Here is a 15,582-nt window from a genome sequence, read left to right as displayed (position 1 = left end):
GGATGTGAACTTCTCTGGGTCTCAAAATATCTTCATGATCTTACTACCTTCATTGCCAGGTGGAGGTGAAGACCCTTTTATTTGCTTCTTTGGAGAGCTAGGGGATGGATCAAGAGAGTATATTAAGTGTGAAACAATCGTGCCTTTTGAGGGAAGCATTCTTTTTGGAGGAATAGGAAAAAGGACACAGAATGTCTGCTTTTGAAAGTTATTCAAACCCAGCTTTGGCTCCACATAAGGCTTTGCAGAGTAGCATGGTGGCCATGCTCCGCTCTCCCCACAACTCTGTCACTTGACTCAGGTTTTGCAGGGACAGCCCCTTTGTTTCTAGGTGTGAGGAAGGTGGCAGGCTTTCCACTTAGCCATATCTGCCTCAGAACTGGTGAGGTGGCCAGGTGGGGTGGCTCAGGCCTGTAATCCTAGCACTCTGGGAGGCTAAGGCAGGTAGATTGCCTGAGCCCAGGAGTTTGAGACCAGCCTGACCAGGAGCAAGACCCCTGAAAAAAATAGAAAAACTATCTGAGTGTTGTGGCCAGCACCTGTAGTACCCCCAGCTACTTAGGAGGCGGAAGCAAGAGGATCACTTAAAGCCAAGAGTTTGAGGTTGCTTTGAGCTGTGATGATGCCATGGCACTCTACCCAGGGAAACAGAGTGACACTGTCTCCCTCCTCCGCCCCCCCCCCCAAAAAAAAACAAAATAGAACTGGTGAGGCGAGCTGTCTGTTTTCCATCTTCCACAGTCTGGTTAGGTGAGGTGGCCTCTCTGCAGGTGGCTGGCTGTGCCCACCATGGGCCTTGGTCTCTCCTCCCACATACTGCCTCCCACCTCAGAGTTAGTTCTTCCCTGATACAACAATCTGGCCTAAAATCTTGCCAGGCCCACTAGCCCCAGTACCTTCTTCATCCTCCCTCCCCTGTACGGACAGGAAGCTCCTCTCCCGCCCGGCCCTCTTAGAGCCTGGGCTCCACCCTCCCCGCCAGTTCATTGTCTGGTTCGCTTTCCCCTCAGCACTTGCTCTTTGCGCTGCCCCATGGAATGTGGCGGAGCCGAGGTCCCTGAGAATGTGTATTTTCTTTTTTTTTTTTTTTTTGTAGAGACAGAGTCTCACTTTATGGCCCTCGGGTAGAGTGCCGTGGCGTCACACGGCTCACAGCAACCTCCAGCTCTTGGGCTTATGTGATTCTCTTGCCTCAGCCTCCCGAGCAGCTGGGACTACAGGCGCCCACCACAACGCCCAGCTATTTTTTTGTTGCAGTTCGGCCAGGGCTGGGTTTGAACCCACCACCCTCGGTATATGGGGCCAGCACCCTACTCACTGAGCCACAGGCGCCGCCCGAGAACGTGTATTTTCTTCCCCTCCCACTCAAAGCTGAATCGAGTGCCCTCAGCGTTCCCACAGGGAGCAGGGCTGCAGGTGTGCGGAGCAGCCAGATGATCTGGACGGGTGGGAAAGAGCCACGGGTGTGGCAGGACTTATCTCCAGGCAGATCGTGGGGGTGCAGTGTGCCATCGGCATTGCCCAACAGGACCAAGCCGCCTTTGCTCTTCCTTCCCTCCGAGAGGGGTGATTTCTTTAAAGCAATAAGTCGTTATTATAAAGTTCTCATCCATTCACACATTCACCACTGCAAGCGCTAGTACAGCTGTTTTCATTTTGCATTCCCTCTACTCTCTGCCTCTCTTCACATGATCCATGATTACGTCTGTGATACACTTTATGTTGTGCTCATTTACTTAATACTGTCTCAGAAACATTCTTCCATGGCTTTGCATCGTCATCATAAACACCTTCACGGCTCTAACCTTCTCCATTCTCTTTGTAAACAATTTATTCCACTTGTTGTGGGATGTAATATTTCTTCCCTCCTGAATTACCTTTAAGTAGTATTGTTCCAGGAGATAGTAAGCAGCGAGGTTTTCCTTCTTTTCCACGTTTCCCCTGGAGATTTATTTCTGACGAGGATTTGTTGCTGTTGTTGTTCTTGAGTGCTGTGGTCAGCTGGTCGTCGGGCCACCGCCCATTTTCCTGGATGCTTTCCTGCCATGTCTTGGCTAACACTTTGGAAGGAAACATAGTTTCAATAGATACTTAAAAGTTCCATTTACTTTTTCATCATCAGGCTCAATTTGCATCTGTATGTTCCAAATGAGGGTTAGCAGCCACATCTGAGCTGGAGTGGAGCAGGCAGGGCATTTGGGTAGAGGCGAGCCAGGTGGGAACCTCCGTTCTGCCTCCAGCCAACTGGGTGACCTTGACGAGTTATTTAGACTCTTCAAGGCTCAGTTTCCTTATCTGTAAAATGGGGAGGACATCTATTTTACAGTTCTGTTGTGAGGATTAAATAACATTTTGAAAGTGCCTCACAGTAACCTTTGTCCCTTTTTATTGCGTCTGTTCATCTATCACTGTATTATGTCTCACATAAAATAATGTTTTCATATTCTTCCCTCCTTTACCTACTAGGGACTTGGCAGTGGCTCTATATGTTAGGGTTAGCTTTTACTTTTTGATTGAAATTAACTCGTCTGTTCGTATTTAATATAAATAGTTTCCATTATTTGATGGCCTCTACTGGAACTGCAGAGTTCTTATTCTCAAGGGAATTCTTAGAACAAGACATTTATAGTTACTCAGATATTTACTGTGTCATCTCATGGGATTTTCCAACCACCCAGAAGGTAACTGTTATTGTTTTAGACTTTTCAGAATAATGTTTACATGAGTAAATGTTAAATAACTCAGCCGGGGTTGCCCCGCAGGTGAGCGACAGAGCAGGGCAGGAGCCAGGCTGTCCCTTCCTGCATTTCATCTTTCCCTCTGAGGTCAAGTACACCTTCTCCCCACTTGTTAAATCATCGCAACTGGAGGGAGGAGGAGCCTTTTCTTCAAATTCGAGTGATAACAGCTCCTTTGTCATCTAGGTGCTGAGCTACGGTGGCTTTCACGTCTTGTCAGTTGACTACCGAGGTAGGTGTTAGGAACAGGCTACAAAGATTTTTCAACAAGCCGGAGGCTTTGATGACCCCTCCCTTTGGAGGAGGTGATACCGTGTTTCCCTTTTCTTGCTGCCAGGATTTGGGGACTCCACAGGTAAGCCCACAGAGGAGGGACTGACCGTGGATGCTGTTTGTGTCTATGAGTGGGCCAAGGCGAGAAGTGGAGGCACCCCCGTGTGTCTGTGGGGCCACTCTCTGGGGACAGGGTAAGTGAGATCTGAATACGGGTGCATAGGGGGGCCCTTCAGTGTCATAGCAAAGGCAGCAGTGAGTACAGGGAGGGGCACTGAGCCAGGAGACAAGGGCCCTTTGGTGGCCAGAGAGCTCACCATCTGCATGCTTGTCTGTAAAACATGAGAAGGCCTTCCAGCTCTGTGGTTATCTTTGACGTTGAAGTTCATTCTGGAACTCTCTTTGGGAGTTTTAAAGAAAAGGATTCTTGATTTAGGGTCTGTGCAACCCTTTGAAATCCTGGGCAACATTTTATGTCTGTATATGTTTTCTAAGTGGGGACCCCAGAGCTTTAACCAGATGCTCATCCTGGGTGTTGCCTTTTTCCTGGTCGAGTGATGGCTACCTGATTGCTTCACTTAGGTACTAATTCTCATTGCTTTACAGAGTTGCGACAAATGCTGCCAGAGTCCTGGAAGAGAAAGGTAATACAAAATGCTTACATGGTATAATTTCTTGGCTCGAGGTGGAAAAATAAAAATAATTAAGAGACTGTTTGTGCACTTTGAGTACACAGATACCCAAAGCACCCCAACTTTAGAAAGCTTCTGATGGACTAATACATTTTCTTTCCCCTTTCCATTTAATATAAAATACTAGCTGTTTTTCCGGGTTATGAAATTAAAAGTAAATATTAAGAAAAGAGCGCACTTTGTGAAGCGATTTTAATTTGAATTACAGGAGAGGAAAACAATACATTATGAAATATCAGCAGGACCTTCTCCCTGCAGTCTTTCTGATGTAAGATTCTGTTGTTTCTCAAAGTGATCTGATAACTGCATGCATCACAGTCTCCTGGGTGTGCTTGTTTGTTAAAAATACAGCTTTCCCAGATCACACCTGGCTGAATGAATTAGAATCTATGTGAATGCCATGTCATTTTTTAAGACCAAAAATTAGAATTTATCCCACATATAAAGATGTTGGGTGAGTAAAAATATGATATTCATTACCCTAATGCTATACAGTTTAAAAATTCCAAAGCGAATTATCTTCTTTTTTTGGTTTGGTTAGGTTTCTTGCTCTATTTTTGTATGTCTAGTTATTTTTTATTAAGTGCTAGATATTATTTATGGACAATTATAGAGATAATAAAGCTTGGGGTGATGTTATCTTCTTCCAGATATAATTTACTTTTCTCCTGAAAGGTAGTTATGGTTAGGAACGTATCACCTTAGTCCAATCACAGATGGAGCTGATTCAAAGCCGGGCTTGGGTCTTTATGAGGCTTGTCTTTTTCTGGTTCTCTGTATTTCTAAAGTGTGGTTCCTTTAAGATCAAAACCAAAAGCCCGAGAAATGCACTAGAGTCAGCTTCCTTCTCAGACCCTGAATTCTAATTTTTGTCCTTTGGATTCTGTGAAATTCTGATCTGCTCAGCTACTCATGTTGTTTTCAGAGCTGCTGCTTTGTGGGGAAAGAAGCTCAAACTCTCTGGGTTTTCCCCCTTTTGGTATTAGCTCTGCAAATTCTTACCGATCTGTAGCCTCAGATAACTTCAAACATGTACAAATACATACCCTGCTCCCACTCCCAGTTGTTCTCAGAGCGGGTCTTGCCCCAAACAACAAGTCAGCCTTGGTGCGTTCTTCACAATGGAGAGCACAACACTCTTCCTATAGAACTTTGCTTTCTTACATTGCTAAGAGAAGCAAGCTGCGGAGACCTGGTTGTTTTCTTAGAAGAAGGTAGTGGTTTTTCACTATTATGTGCACAGAACTCTCGGGAGGAAAGGGGCTGGGAGAGCATGTTAGAAATGCACATTCTTAGTCCCCAACCCCAAGATTCTGACTAATAAGTATGGTATGGGGTGGGGGAGTTCCATGAATTTACATTTTTTTTTTTTTGAGACAGTGTCTTGCTCCACCGTTGTGGCTAGAGGGCAGTGGTGTTATCATAGTTCACTGTGACCTCCAAAGCCTGGGCTGAAGCCATCCTCCCGGCTCAGCCTCCTGAGTAGCTGGGACATGTGCCACTATGCCCACCTGATTTTTAAATTGTTTTTAGAGACATGGTCTTACTATGTTTTTGCTCAATCTGGTCTTGAACTCCTGGCCTCAAGTGTTGCTGCTGCCTCAGGCTCCAAAAGAGCTAGGATTATAGGCGTGAGCCACACCACCCAGCCAGGAATTTATTTATTAATAAGCCTCACCAATAATTTTGGTGCGGGTAGTTCTTGTACAAGACCTTGAGGACCCCCCACCCCCTTATCTAGGGAATGTGATATTGGAATAGGGGAGATTCTGATTTCTTTAAACTTTTTTTTTTATTACTTTCAAGGATGCCCAGTAGATGCTATTGTCTTGGAAGCTCCGTTCACCAACATGTGGACTGCAAGTATCAATTACCCCTTGTTAAAGGTGAGCCCCTTCTTATTCTCCACTGGGGTCAAAGAGCACGTGTGTTTATCAAGTAGCTTACTTCCCACACTTGGCCTTATATGTATGTCTGAATTCTGCTAATCTGATACAAAAGCTTATTAACTAGTGGCCATGGAGGAGGACACATGGCGTTTAGATTTCAGAATTCTAAACCTGTAACAGAATTCAGGTACCATCTTTTCATTAGTTTGCTTTTAAATTTTTTTGCTAAGTTTTGAAATTTAGCAAGATAGGGAAAATATATGAACACGATTTAATGAGTGATTATAAACAGAACACCCATGTAATTACCTCCTAAGTGAAGAAACTGGCATCACTAGCACGTCAGAAGTCCTCTGCATGTTACTTTCCAATCCAATGTGGCCCATTTTAGATGTTGACTTTGATGAATTTTATGACAATCATATCCATGCATTTTTTTTTTTTTTTTTTGCAGTTTTTGGCTGGGGCCGGGTTTGAACCTGCCACCTCTGGTTTATGGGGCCGGCGCCCTACTCCTTTGAGCCACAGGCGCCACCCTATCAATGGATTTTTTATAGTGTTATCACTCTTATGTGTCTCTCTAAGCAATATAGTTTTGTCTGTTTTTGAACTTTACATACTAGTAAAATTACATGGGATGCATTTTATTCTTTCTCCCCCCATCATTATACACATATTTGTGGGATTTTATTCGTGGCATGTATAGTAGAGCTGTAGTTTGGTCATTTTCATTACTATATACTATTCCATTGTATGAACATAACACAATTTATTGTTCTATTCCATTGTTTATAGACATTTGGGTCACTTTCAGGTTGGGGGAATTAATAATATTGTTGTTACGAATGCTCTTGCACCTGTATTTTGTAAACGGGTGGCGCCTGTGGCTCAAAGTGGTAGGGCGCCGGTCCCATATGCCGAAGGTGGCAGGTTCAAACCCAGCCCTGGCCAAAAAAAAACCCACACACACACAAAAAAAGTAAACGGGGAAGTTTCACTGGGTTGGAGTGGAATTGGGAGGTACCAAGAGATGCCTTTGTTCAGCTTTAGTAATTACAGTGCCAAGCAGGTTTCCGAAGTTTTCCCATTTTATTCCCCCACCAATTGTGCTTCGGAGTTCCAGTCACTTCACACCCTTGTCCTCATATTCACATGGCGTTATGGTTTTACAATTTTTATTTTTTTTATTTTTTAATTATTTATTTTTATTGTTAAATCATAGCTGTGTACATTAGTGCAATCAAGGGGTACAATGTGCTGGTTTCATATACAATCTGAAATATTCTCATGGCGTTATGGTTTTAAACCGCATATTCCTGAGGCATCTGGACATTGTCTCTTGTGAGGTACTTGTTCATGTCCCTTTGGCCCATTTTTATTTTTATCTGTAGAATTTCTTTATAAATGCATGAAAATACGAATATTATTTTATTATAAATATATTCATTTTATAATGGTGGGTCATGATGAAGAAATAATCCTACATTTAATATTTTTATTTTTGGTTTATATTTCTATATCTTGTATAAGAAGACTTTGCTTACACAAAGATTATGAAGATACCCTTCTATTTTTAAATTTTTTTTTGAGACAGCGTCTCAGCTTGTTGCACTGGGTAGAGTGCCCTGGTGTCACAGCTCACAGCATCCTCAAACTCTTGGGCTCAAGCAATTCTCTTGCCTCAGCCTCCCAAGTAGCTGGGACTACAGGCGCCCCACAACATCTAGATATTTTTAGAGATGAGGTCTCACTCTGGCTCAGGCTGGTCTTGAACTCTTGAGCTCAGGTAATCCATCCACCTCAGCCTCCCTAGTAGTTGGGACTACAGGTGCCTATGACAATGCCTGGCTAATTTTTATAGGCAGGGTCTTGCTGTTGCTCAGGCTGGTCTCGAACTCATGAGCTCAAGCAATACACCGGCCTTGGCCTCCCAGAGTGTTAGGATTACAGGTGTGAGCCACCACACCGGGCTGGATACCCTTCTATGTTATCTTCTAAAAACAGAGTTTTTAGTTAATTCATTTTTAAATTAATTAAACATTAATTTTTAGAGACAAGGTCGCTCTTGGTTACTCAGGATGGAGTATAGTGGCATCATCACAACTCACTGTAACCTTGAACTGCAGGCCTCAAGAGATCCTCCTGCCTCAGCTTTGCAAGTAGCTGGGATCGTAAGCACAGGCCACCACACCCAGAGGTTTTCAGTTTTGTTCTTCGTCTTTAAGGCTATCTTGCTATCCTTGACCTTTGGCATTGCCACATGTTTTAGAAGATGGTACAAAAACCTTGCTGGGCCTTTGGGATTGCATTGGAGATATAGATCAATTTGGGGGGATTGATATCTTTCTAACATCGAATCTTCCAATTCATGAACATCGTGTTTATCTTTATTTTTAGAATTATTTACTTATCATGGAGGTTGTCTTTAGTTTCTGCGCTAGGTCACGTTCTCCTAGAAGCAAAGTCCAAGGCAGAGATCTGGTGTGTGTGATGTGCTGAGGAAGTGTTCCTCAGGAAAACCCACCAGGGTGAGGGCAGGAGGCGGGGAAAGGGAGGGGGCTGGAGCAAGGATGTGGCCTCCGGCAAAGTCTAGCTCGGTCTTTACCCACATGTGGCTCTAAGTTTTGGGGCCAAGGGGCTGGTTGTTTTTGTAACTCACTGGAGTAGGAAGTAGAGGAGGGGTGGGAAGGAGGGTGGCATGACCCTTCAGGAGTATTACCCAAGGCAGCCAACACTCACGGCAGGAGCGAATTTTCTCAGTCTTTTCAAAGAACCAACTTTGACTTTGTTCATCTTCTGTATTGCATACTTTCTGTATTTTTAGATAATAAAATAAACTCTGATCTTGCCATGATTTTTCTTATACTTTCTTTGAATTTGATTTGTTCTTATTTAAACATTTCTTGGGATGGTACTTCATAGCATCAAAACATGTATCTTTATATTTCTTCTTTCCTAATATATGCATTCAGGCAAACCACACCCTGTTGCATCCCAGCTTTGAAATGTTTTAATTATCATTTAGTTAAAAATATTTTATATCATTGTAATTTCTACTTTAGCAACCTGGGTTATGGGTGGTGCCTGTGGCTCAGTGGGTAAGGCATTGGCCCCATATACCGAGGGTGGCAGGTTCAAACCCAACCCTGGCCAAACTGCAACAAAAAAATAGCTGGGCGTTGTGGCGGGCGCCTGTAGTCCCAGCTACTCGGGAGGCTGAGGCAAGAGAATTGCCTAAGCCCAAGGATTTGGAGGTTGCTGTGAGCTGTGACACCAGGGCACTCTACCAAGGGTTAATAAGTGAGACTCTGTCTCAAAAAAAAAAAAAAAAACAACCTGGGTTATTTAGAAGTATGACTTCTGTACATATGGGGATTTTTATGTTCAATTCTCAATCTCAATTCTATCACGATCCAAGAATATACTTGTACGATTTCAGTCTTTTGAAATATGGTGAGACTTGCTTTATGTCCCAACATGTGCTCCATTTGGGTGAATGTTTCATCTACTTGAGAAGTTTGTGTCCTGCACTTTTTGGTGCAGTGTTCCACATATGCAGATTGGACCAGGATTATTAATCATGTTCAATTCTTCAGCACTCTCGCCTATTTTTTCTGGACGGCTTATTTTTCAATCACTCAGAGCAAAGTATTAAAATACGTCACCGTCATAGTAAAGTCGTTTATTTTGACTTCAGTTCTGTCCATTTTTGCTTTAGGTTGAGGTTACATTACTAGGTGCCTATGCCTAATAGTATAATGATGTAGTTTTTATGTCTTCCAGGTGGACTGATCCCTTTGTCACCACAAAATGGCCCCTTTTTTGTGATTAATAGTGCTTCCTGACTTAACGTCAACTTTGTCCAGTATCAGTATTGTTTTGATCGGTGTTTGTGTGGTACGTCTTTTTTGTTCCTGGAATCTCAACTTCTCTGAATTCTCACGTTTAACATGTCTTATAAGCACCAAAGAGTAGGATTTGATCTTTTTTTTTCTGATATGGCAGACTCTGTTAATTGTAGTGGTCTATTTATGTTTGTTATAATGATGAAATCTTTTGGGGCAGATGTCCTGCCTCTGTTCTTTTTTGCTGGTGTCTCTGTTCTTCGGCTCTGCTGTGCTGTTATCCTCTGACCTGGCAGCCGTGTCCCAGGGAGCAGCTTTTTCCATGTCAGGCTTACTCCCTGACGGACCCTTGTCTCTTGGATCTAGACCGCTAAAGACCTCCCTGCCTTGGTTTGTCTCCATGCTTTTAAGATAGTTTCTTTAAATATTTGTTCAGTTGTTCTAGTTGTATCTGGCAAATGGTTTAGTCTGTAACAATTCCTCTGGTATTAGAAGAGAAAATCTCCTGATTTTTTAAAGTCTGTAATTGAATTTAAAATATCATGAACTTTAGTGTAATGGCACTTTATAGTCCAGGGGCGTCATAACAGTCCCTTAGCGTCACGCAGTCTTTAAGGACCGTGGCTCTAGAGTCCAACTTCCCAGGTTTGATTGCCAGGGGTGTCATAACAGCTGCCTAACCTTACTTTCAGTGCTTTAACTGCCTCACCTGTGAAATGGCGCAATAATGTTCCAGTCGAGATTGGTGTGATAATTAAATGAATTAATATATGAAAAGCATCTACTCTTGTGCCTGGCAGAGGAGTTGTACTAGGTGGACGTGAGCTGGGTTTACTCTCAGTGGAGTGCCCTAACCCCAACCGTCACTGCTGAACAGGCGAGTGTGAGTGGGGTGACCTCCCAGGGTGGTAAAGGGCATGGGCTTGCCCTTGGGGTGCCTCTGTTCACTTGGAGAGACAGGACATGCCCAGGAGGTGTAAAGTAACAACAAAGATTCCCATGTGCCACATGGAATCAGTTTGTTACTTAGGATAGGAGGGCAGCATGAGGCCGTAGCAAAGGGCATGGGCTGTGCAGCCCGGCAGACTTGGGTTCAAATCCAGCCTCTGCCACATACCTTTCCTGACCTTTCCCTGAGTTTGCCCAGATTTTGAAATGGGGTTGATAACGCCTACTGCACAGGGTTGGTGTGAAGACTGCCCGGGGAGAGGTTAGGCGTGTGCGGTACCCAGCCAGGCAAATGCTCCTTCCCTTTCCTGCTCTTTCTGCTACAGGCTCAGGCACGGGTTAGGACGGTATTTTCAGGCGAGGGAGAATTGGGAGAATTTGAAGACTGGGGCGGCCTTCCCCACAGGTGTGGTCAGTGAAGATTTTATAGCCTGATTACATCTGTGGTCCATTACTGAGGTGAGGAAATGCAGTGAGGAAACCACAGCCCACGTGGGAAGGGGGCAATTACACATTACAAGATGCCTGAGTGTGTCACAGGCCTCCCATGCAGGCCCTTCACACTCGCCCCTTTAACTCCTCACAGCAGCCCATCAGTGGCGTCATTGTCTCCGCATAGATGTGACGGAAGTGGGAGCTTAGAGGCCTGTCTGATTGCGACATGCCTTGTAAGAGGAAGGTGGATTCAGTCCTACATCTTCTAACTCCAGACACACAGACTGGAGCTAGGCAGGCTTTGAATGAAAGTCAGTGGCCAGGGCTAGACAGACTTCATAGCAGCAGATTTCATGTAAGTGGGATTTTAAGAATCTTTATCTAGTGTTGTTACAAAAGACAGAGGAAGGCAAGAAGACCAATTAGGCGTCCACTGCCATGGTCTGGGCTGGAGGGGACGGTATGACCTCTGAGTCTCAAGGTCATCCCTGGCTGGCAGGGGACGAGTAATAACAGGGGTAGATTGACCAGGCTGTGCTTTCCTCCTCCACTTTCAGAATTAGAGATGAATTACTGAAGGGCTTCTCTGAGTGAGCTTTCCACAGAGGAATCTTGAGTCCGGGGTGGGGAGACCAGAAGAAAAAGAAAACAGAAGGGCGGTGCCTGTGGCTCAGTCGGTAAGGCGCCGGCCCCATATACCGAGAGTGGCGGGTTCAAACCCAGCCCCGGCCAAACTGCAACCAAAAAATAGCCGGGCGTTGTGGCGGGCGCCTGTAGTCCCAGCTGCTCGGGAGGCTGAGGCAAGAGAATCGCTTAAGCCCAGGAGTTGGAGGTTGCTGTGAGCCGTGTGACGCCACGGCACTCTACCGAGGGCCATAAAGTGAGACTCTGTCTCTACAAAAAAAACAAAACAAAACAGAAAACCGAACAAGGAATCCCGCCCTTAGCAGGGAAGAGGAAGGAGAAGTGAGAAGTGAGGCAGTATTAGGATGTCCAGACCGTACCTGAATACAAAGCGTTTGCTCTGCCACCGGTGAGAAATGCAGCCAGACAAATCCTGGAAACCAAGGGGCTTCTGGAAACAACAAAGCTAAGCCCAAGCTGTGAGCAGCAGTTTGTATTTACTGGCGCAAGCCTATTTTATACCATTTCCTCACCAAGTTCCCTATAATGACATGAATTACTTTTTTAAAATCAGGAAAAATTTTTTTAGAAGTTCATTCTATTTATTGCAGGAACTCACTATTCAGTATTACTGCAGTTCACAGAAGGAAACAGCAGCAAATGACATTCTAGCCTTGGGGCAAGTTCTAATGATTTCTTTTTCTTTTAAAAAAATAGTAAAGTAGAAATTTGTATTTCTTGGCCCCAGCCTGGCTGTTCCGTACCCATTGCCCCCCTTGACAGGTCCCATTTGTGATCCCAGCCCCAGGCGTGACAACGACCACGGAACGCTTGGCAGACCTCTTTCCTTTGTACATCTGTTCTAAGGGGTAAAGTCTGAAATTCAGCCAGACTATGATGAAAATGGCAGTTTAAAGTGTGCATACATCAGGGGGAGAGCGGTGCCGAGCCTGGGCTGAGACGCGGTGGGAATTACGTCTGCTGAGCAGGGCTTCTGGAAGGCATCGCACCCCTGAGCCCCCACTGTGGCGGGACTAAGGTGGTGGGCAAGCCAGGTGTGGCCAGAATAACATGGTGAACAGAGCATGGGCAGTCCAGCCTGCACCGCGTGTTCAACGTTGTGGGCACCCGTCTAACACCTAGAGATGCGCGTGGGCATTTTGTTGATGTCATTGATGACCATGAGCGTGGACTCACCCGAGATGGACGTGACTTCTTGATGGCGCTGGAGCGCCAGGGCTGCTGTGATGACAGTAACTTTCGCCAGGTGCTGCAGCTGCTACGCGTCATCTTTCGCCATGACCTGCTGCCCTGCGTCACCCTCAGGAGGAGATGGGCTGTGGGCCCTGACCTTGTAGACAGGTATCTGGAGGAGGCATCAGTTCGCGATGTGACCCCCAGAGCCCTCAGTGATCCAGAACAGAGGCCTCCTCACTGTCCTGTGGTGTGCTGCCCCTTTTTGGGTCCACAGATGGGTAGCAAGTGGCCAGCCTGAGGGAGAGCCACACTTGGTAGCCAGCGAACTTGCTGGAAGTCTGTGACACCAGATCCCACAGAAAAGCAGAAGTGTGACATCAGGCTGTGGATTTGGGCTGAATACTGCCAGCACGAGACTGCTCTGTGGGGCAATGTCTTCTCTGACAAGCAGGACCCACTTGAGCACCAGTTTGAGTGCTTTAACCAGGCCAACAGCATCCTCAAGTCCCAGGGCCTGGGCTCCATTATCTGTGACGTCAAGTTCTCTGAGCTCACCTACCTGGACGCATTCTGGCGCGACTACATCAATGGCTCATTAATAGAGGAACTTAAAGGCGTCTTCATCACAGACTCCCTCAAGCAAGCCCTGGGCCATGAAGCCCTTAAACTGCTGGTGAGCGTGGATGAGGAGGACTATGAGCTGGGCCGACAGAAACTCCTGAGGAACTTGACGCTGCAAGCATTGCCCTGACCTCTGTCCCTTCTCACTTCTCTGGGGACCGTTCCCACTACCCACCTCTGGAACTTACATACTGTCCCAACCAATCACATCCCTGCCTTATTTTTTCATTTTATTTTATTTTTTTACAGGAATAGACAAAGGAAAGTGGAAGTGGTGTTCCCTACCCCTCCCTGCACCCAAGTGCCTGGGCTTCCGCTTTGTTTCCCTTTCTGCTTATCCTGAATGTGTGTCTCCGCAGCCACCTTCCCCCTGAGCTGTAAGAGAAATGTTAGGGAGACACAAAGTCTATACAACATAGTTTTTGTGAGGGATTGGAGTGAACACTGCTTTGGGGTGCATTGAGGGGTTATCAATACTTCTGGCTTGATGAGGACTCTTAAATTTTATCTAAAAAGCCAAAGGGCTTGTGAGTAAAGCTATGTGGAAGTTGGGACTCTGAAGTGTATTTTGGAAATTACTACCCTCTTTCAAATTATGGACTTTTTAAAAAACAAAAAACAAGAAAAAGTGTACATCAGGTATATTTGCATAGTAGTTTGATTCTGCCTTTAGCCAATATTTATCGAGTATCTGTTATGTGCCAGGAACTTTTCCAGGTTCTGAGGATGACACACGGAGTGTTAGTGTATAACACCGTGAAGTTTGTGTACTTGGTGGTGAAGCAGAGAGGAAATACGTACAGAATAAAAAAACTTAATAGGGAGAAGTGCCGTGAAAGCAATAAAATAACCTGACAGGGAATGACTGGCTGGCTGTGTAAAACCTCCCTGAAGAAACTTCATGTGAGCTGAAACCTGAGTAGAAGAAGACAGCTGTGTGGGAACATCTGGAGGTCTCAGAGAAGACAGCTGTGGGAACATCTGGAGGTCTTGGGCCATAGGGAAAGCAAAGGCGTGGGCCTGGAAGAGGGATCAGGGCTGGTGTGTTCCAGCAACAAGGCCTGAAGGTGGGCAGGAAGGGGCTTAGTGACCAGAGATAAGGCTGGAGGTAGAGGCTGTGTTGGATTTTGTACGGCCTCAGCGGCCAACGTAATATGTTTGGGTTCACTCCATGTGCCTTTGGAGAGTGCTAGGCAAAAGCGCGAAGTATCAGATTTGCACGTTATTACAATGAGTCTGGCTTTCCTGTGGGAACTGGAGTTTAGAAGGCTGAGGGAGGAAGCAGGGAGCCATTGGGGATTGTTGGCATGGTTTAAGCGAGAGAAGGAGGCTGGCTTAAAGGGGTGCATCTGGGATGCACTTTGGAGGTGGGGTCCAAGTTGCAGAGAAAGGTGTTGTGTTGCTCAGGGTCGCGCTCCTGTGTTCCTATTTTCAGTTGAAATGGATGTTTTTTAGGGCATGCAAACAAATCTGTTATAATAACATGTGTTGAGTTAAAACTCTGTAAACACAACTTGAGCTAGCATTCTGTTTATTGGAATTTGCCGTTAAAGAAGAAAGCAATTTTAGAGTGAGCATTGTCACCTAGCGAGTCCTGGGGTCATGGTTACGTTCACAGCAGAAGCAAGTTTTAGATTTTGCATACCCCTGCTCCTGTGTAAGGACGGAGAAGTACGAGTTCATGGTACCGTTTGTATTTGCAAACAACATAGGAAGTAAACCCAAAATGTTAATATGCGAGACTCGTTTCTCCCCTGTTCCTTTTTTTCCCCCAAATTCCCCATGTTCATAACTTTTTAAAATCATAGAAGTTTTTTTTTGTTTTTTTGGCCAGGGCTGGGTTTGAACCTGCCACCTCCGGCATATGGGGCCGGCGCCCTACTCCTTTGAGCCACAGGCGCTGCCCTCATAGAAGTTTTTTAAAGTTCATTAAATATAGAAAATCACTACTCTCTATCTTACTGTGGGTCACAGTGGGAGACTGTAACAAATGGCCTAACTAACCATGGGGTATTATTGTTTTTTTTTTTTTTCTTTTTTAAACATAGATTTACCGGAAGCTTCCAGGATTTCTCTGCACACTTATGGATGCCCTGAGAAAAGACAGAATAGTCTTCCCTAACGATGAAAAGTAAGCTGATGGTGAAAGATGTGCAGTTTCCACAGCACACAGGGGTAACTCTCACGCAGCTTCCTGGATGGCGAGACGAGAAGTCTCACTATTATACTCTTCTTAGAATATCATTCTGTGGTTCATAGATGGGGACTAGGATTTGGGGTAAGGTTTTTATGAAGTTTTAGTATCTGCTATTTTCCCCAT

The 15,582-nt window shown here is 45.2% G+C and overlaps 1 protein-coding gene and 1 pseudogene across 3 annotated transcripts in view; both read left to right on the top strand.

The window, feature by feature from the left end:
• ABHD12B (abhydrolase domain containing 12B) overlaps positions 1–15,582 on the top strand; it is a 58,537-nt gene that overhangs the window by 11,699 nt on the left and 31,256 nt on the right. For all 3 annotated transcript variants that reach the window (XM_053596235.1, XM_053596236.1, XM_053596237.1), the window contains exons 6-10: positions 2,925–2,970; positions 3,076–3,205; positions 3,618–3,655; positions 5,510–5,589; positions 15,311–15,393. In XM_053596235.1, coding sequence (XP_053452210.1) covers positions 2,925–2,970; positions 3,076–3,205; positions 3,618–3,655; positions 5,510–5,589; positions 15,311–15,393 — 377 coding nt within the window. The remainder of the gene's footprint in view (positions 1–2,924; positions 2,971–3,075; positions 3,206–3,617; positions 3,656–5,509; positions 5,590–15,310; positions 15,394–15,582) is intronic.
• LOC128589261 (death effector domain-containing protein-like) lies at positions 12,044–13,420 on the top strand (annotated as a pseudogene).

Source organism: Nycticebus coucang, chromosome 6 (assembly GCF_027406575.1).
Source record: "Nycticebus coucang isolate mNycCou1 chromosome 6, mNycCou1.pri, whole genome shotgun sequence".
Classification (NCBI taxonomy): domain Eukaryota; kingdom Metazoa; phylum Chordata; class Mammalia; order Primates; family Lorisidae; genus Nycticebus; species Nycticebus coucang.
This window is presented reverse-complemented; position numbering and strand designations above follow the sequence as displayed.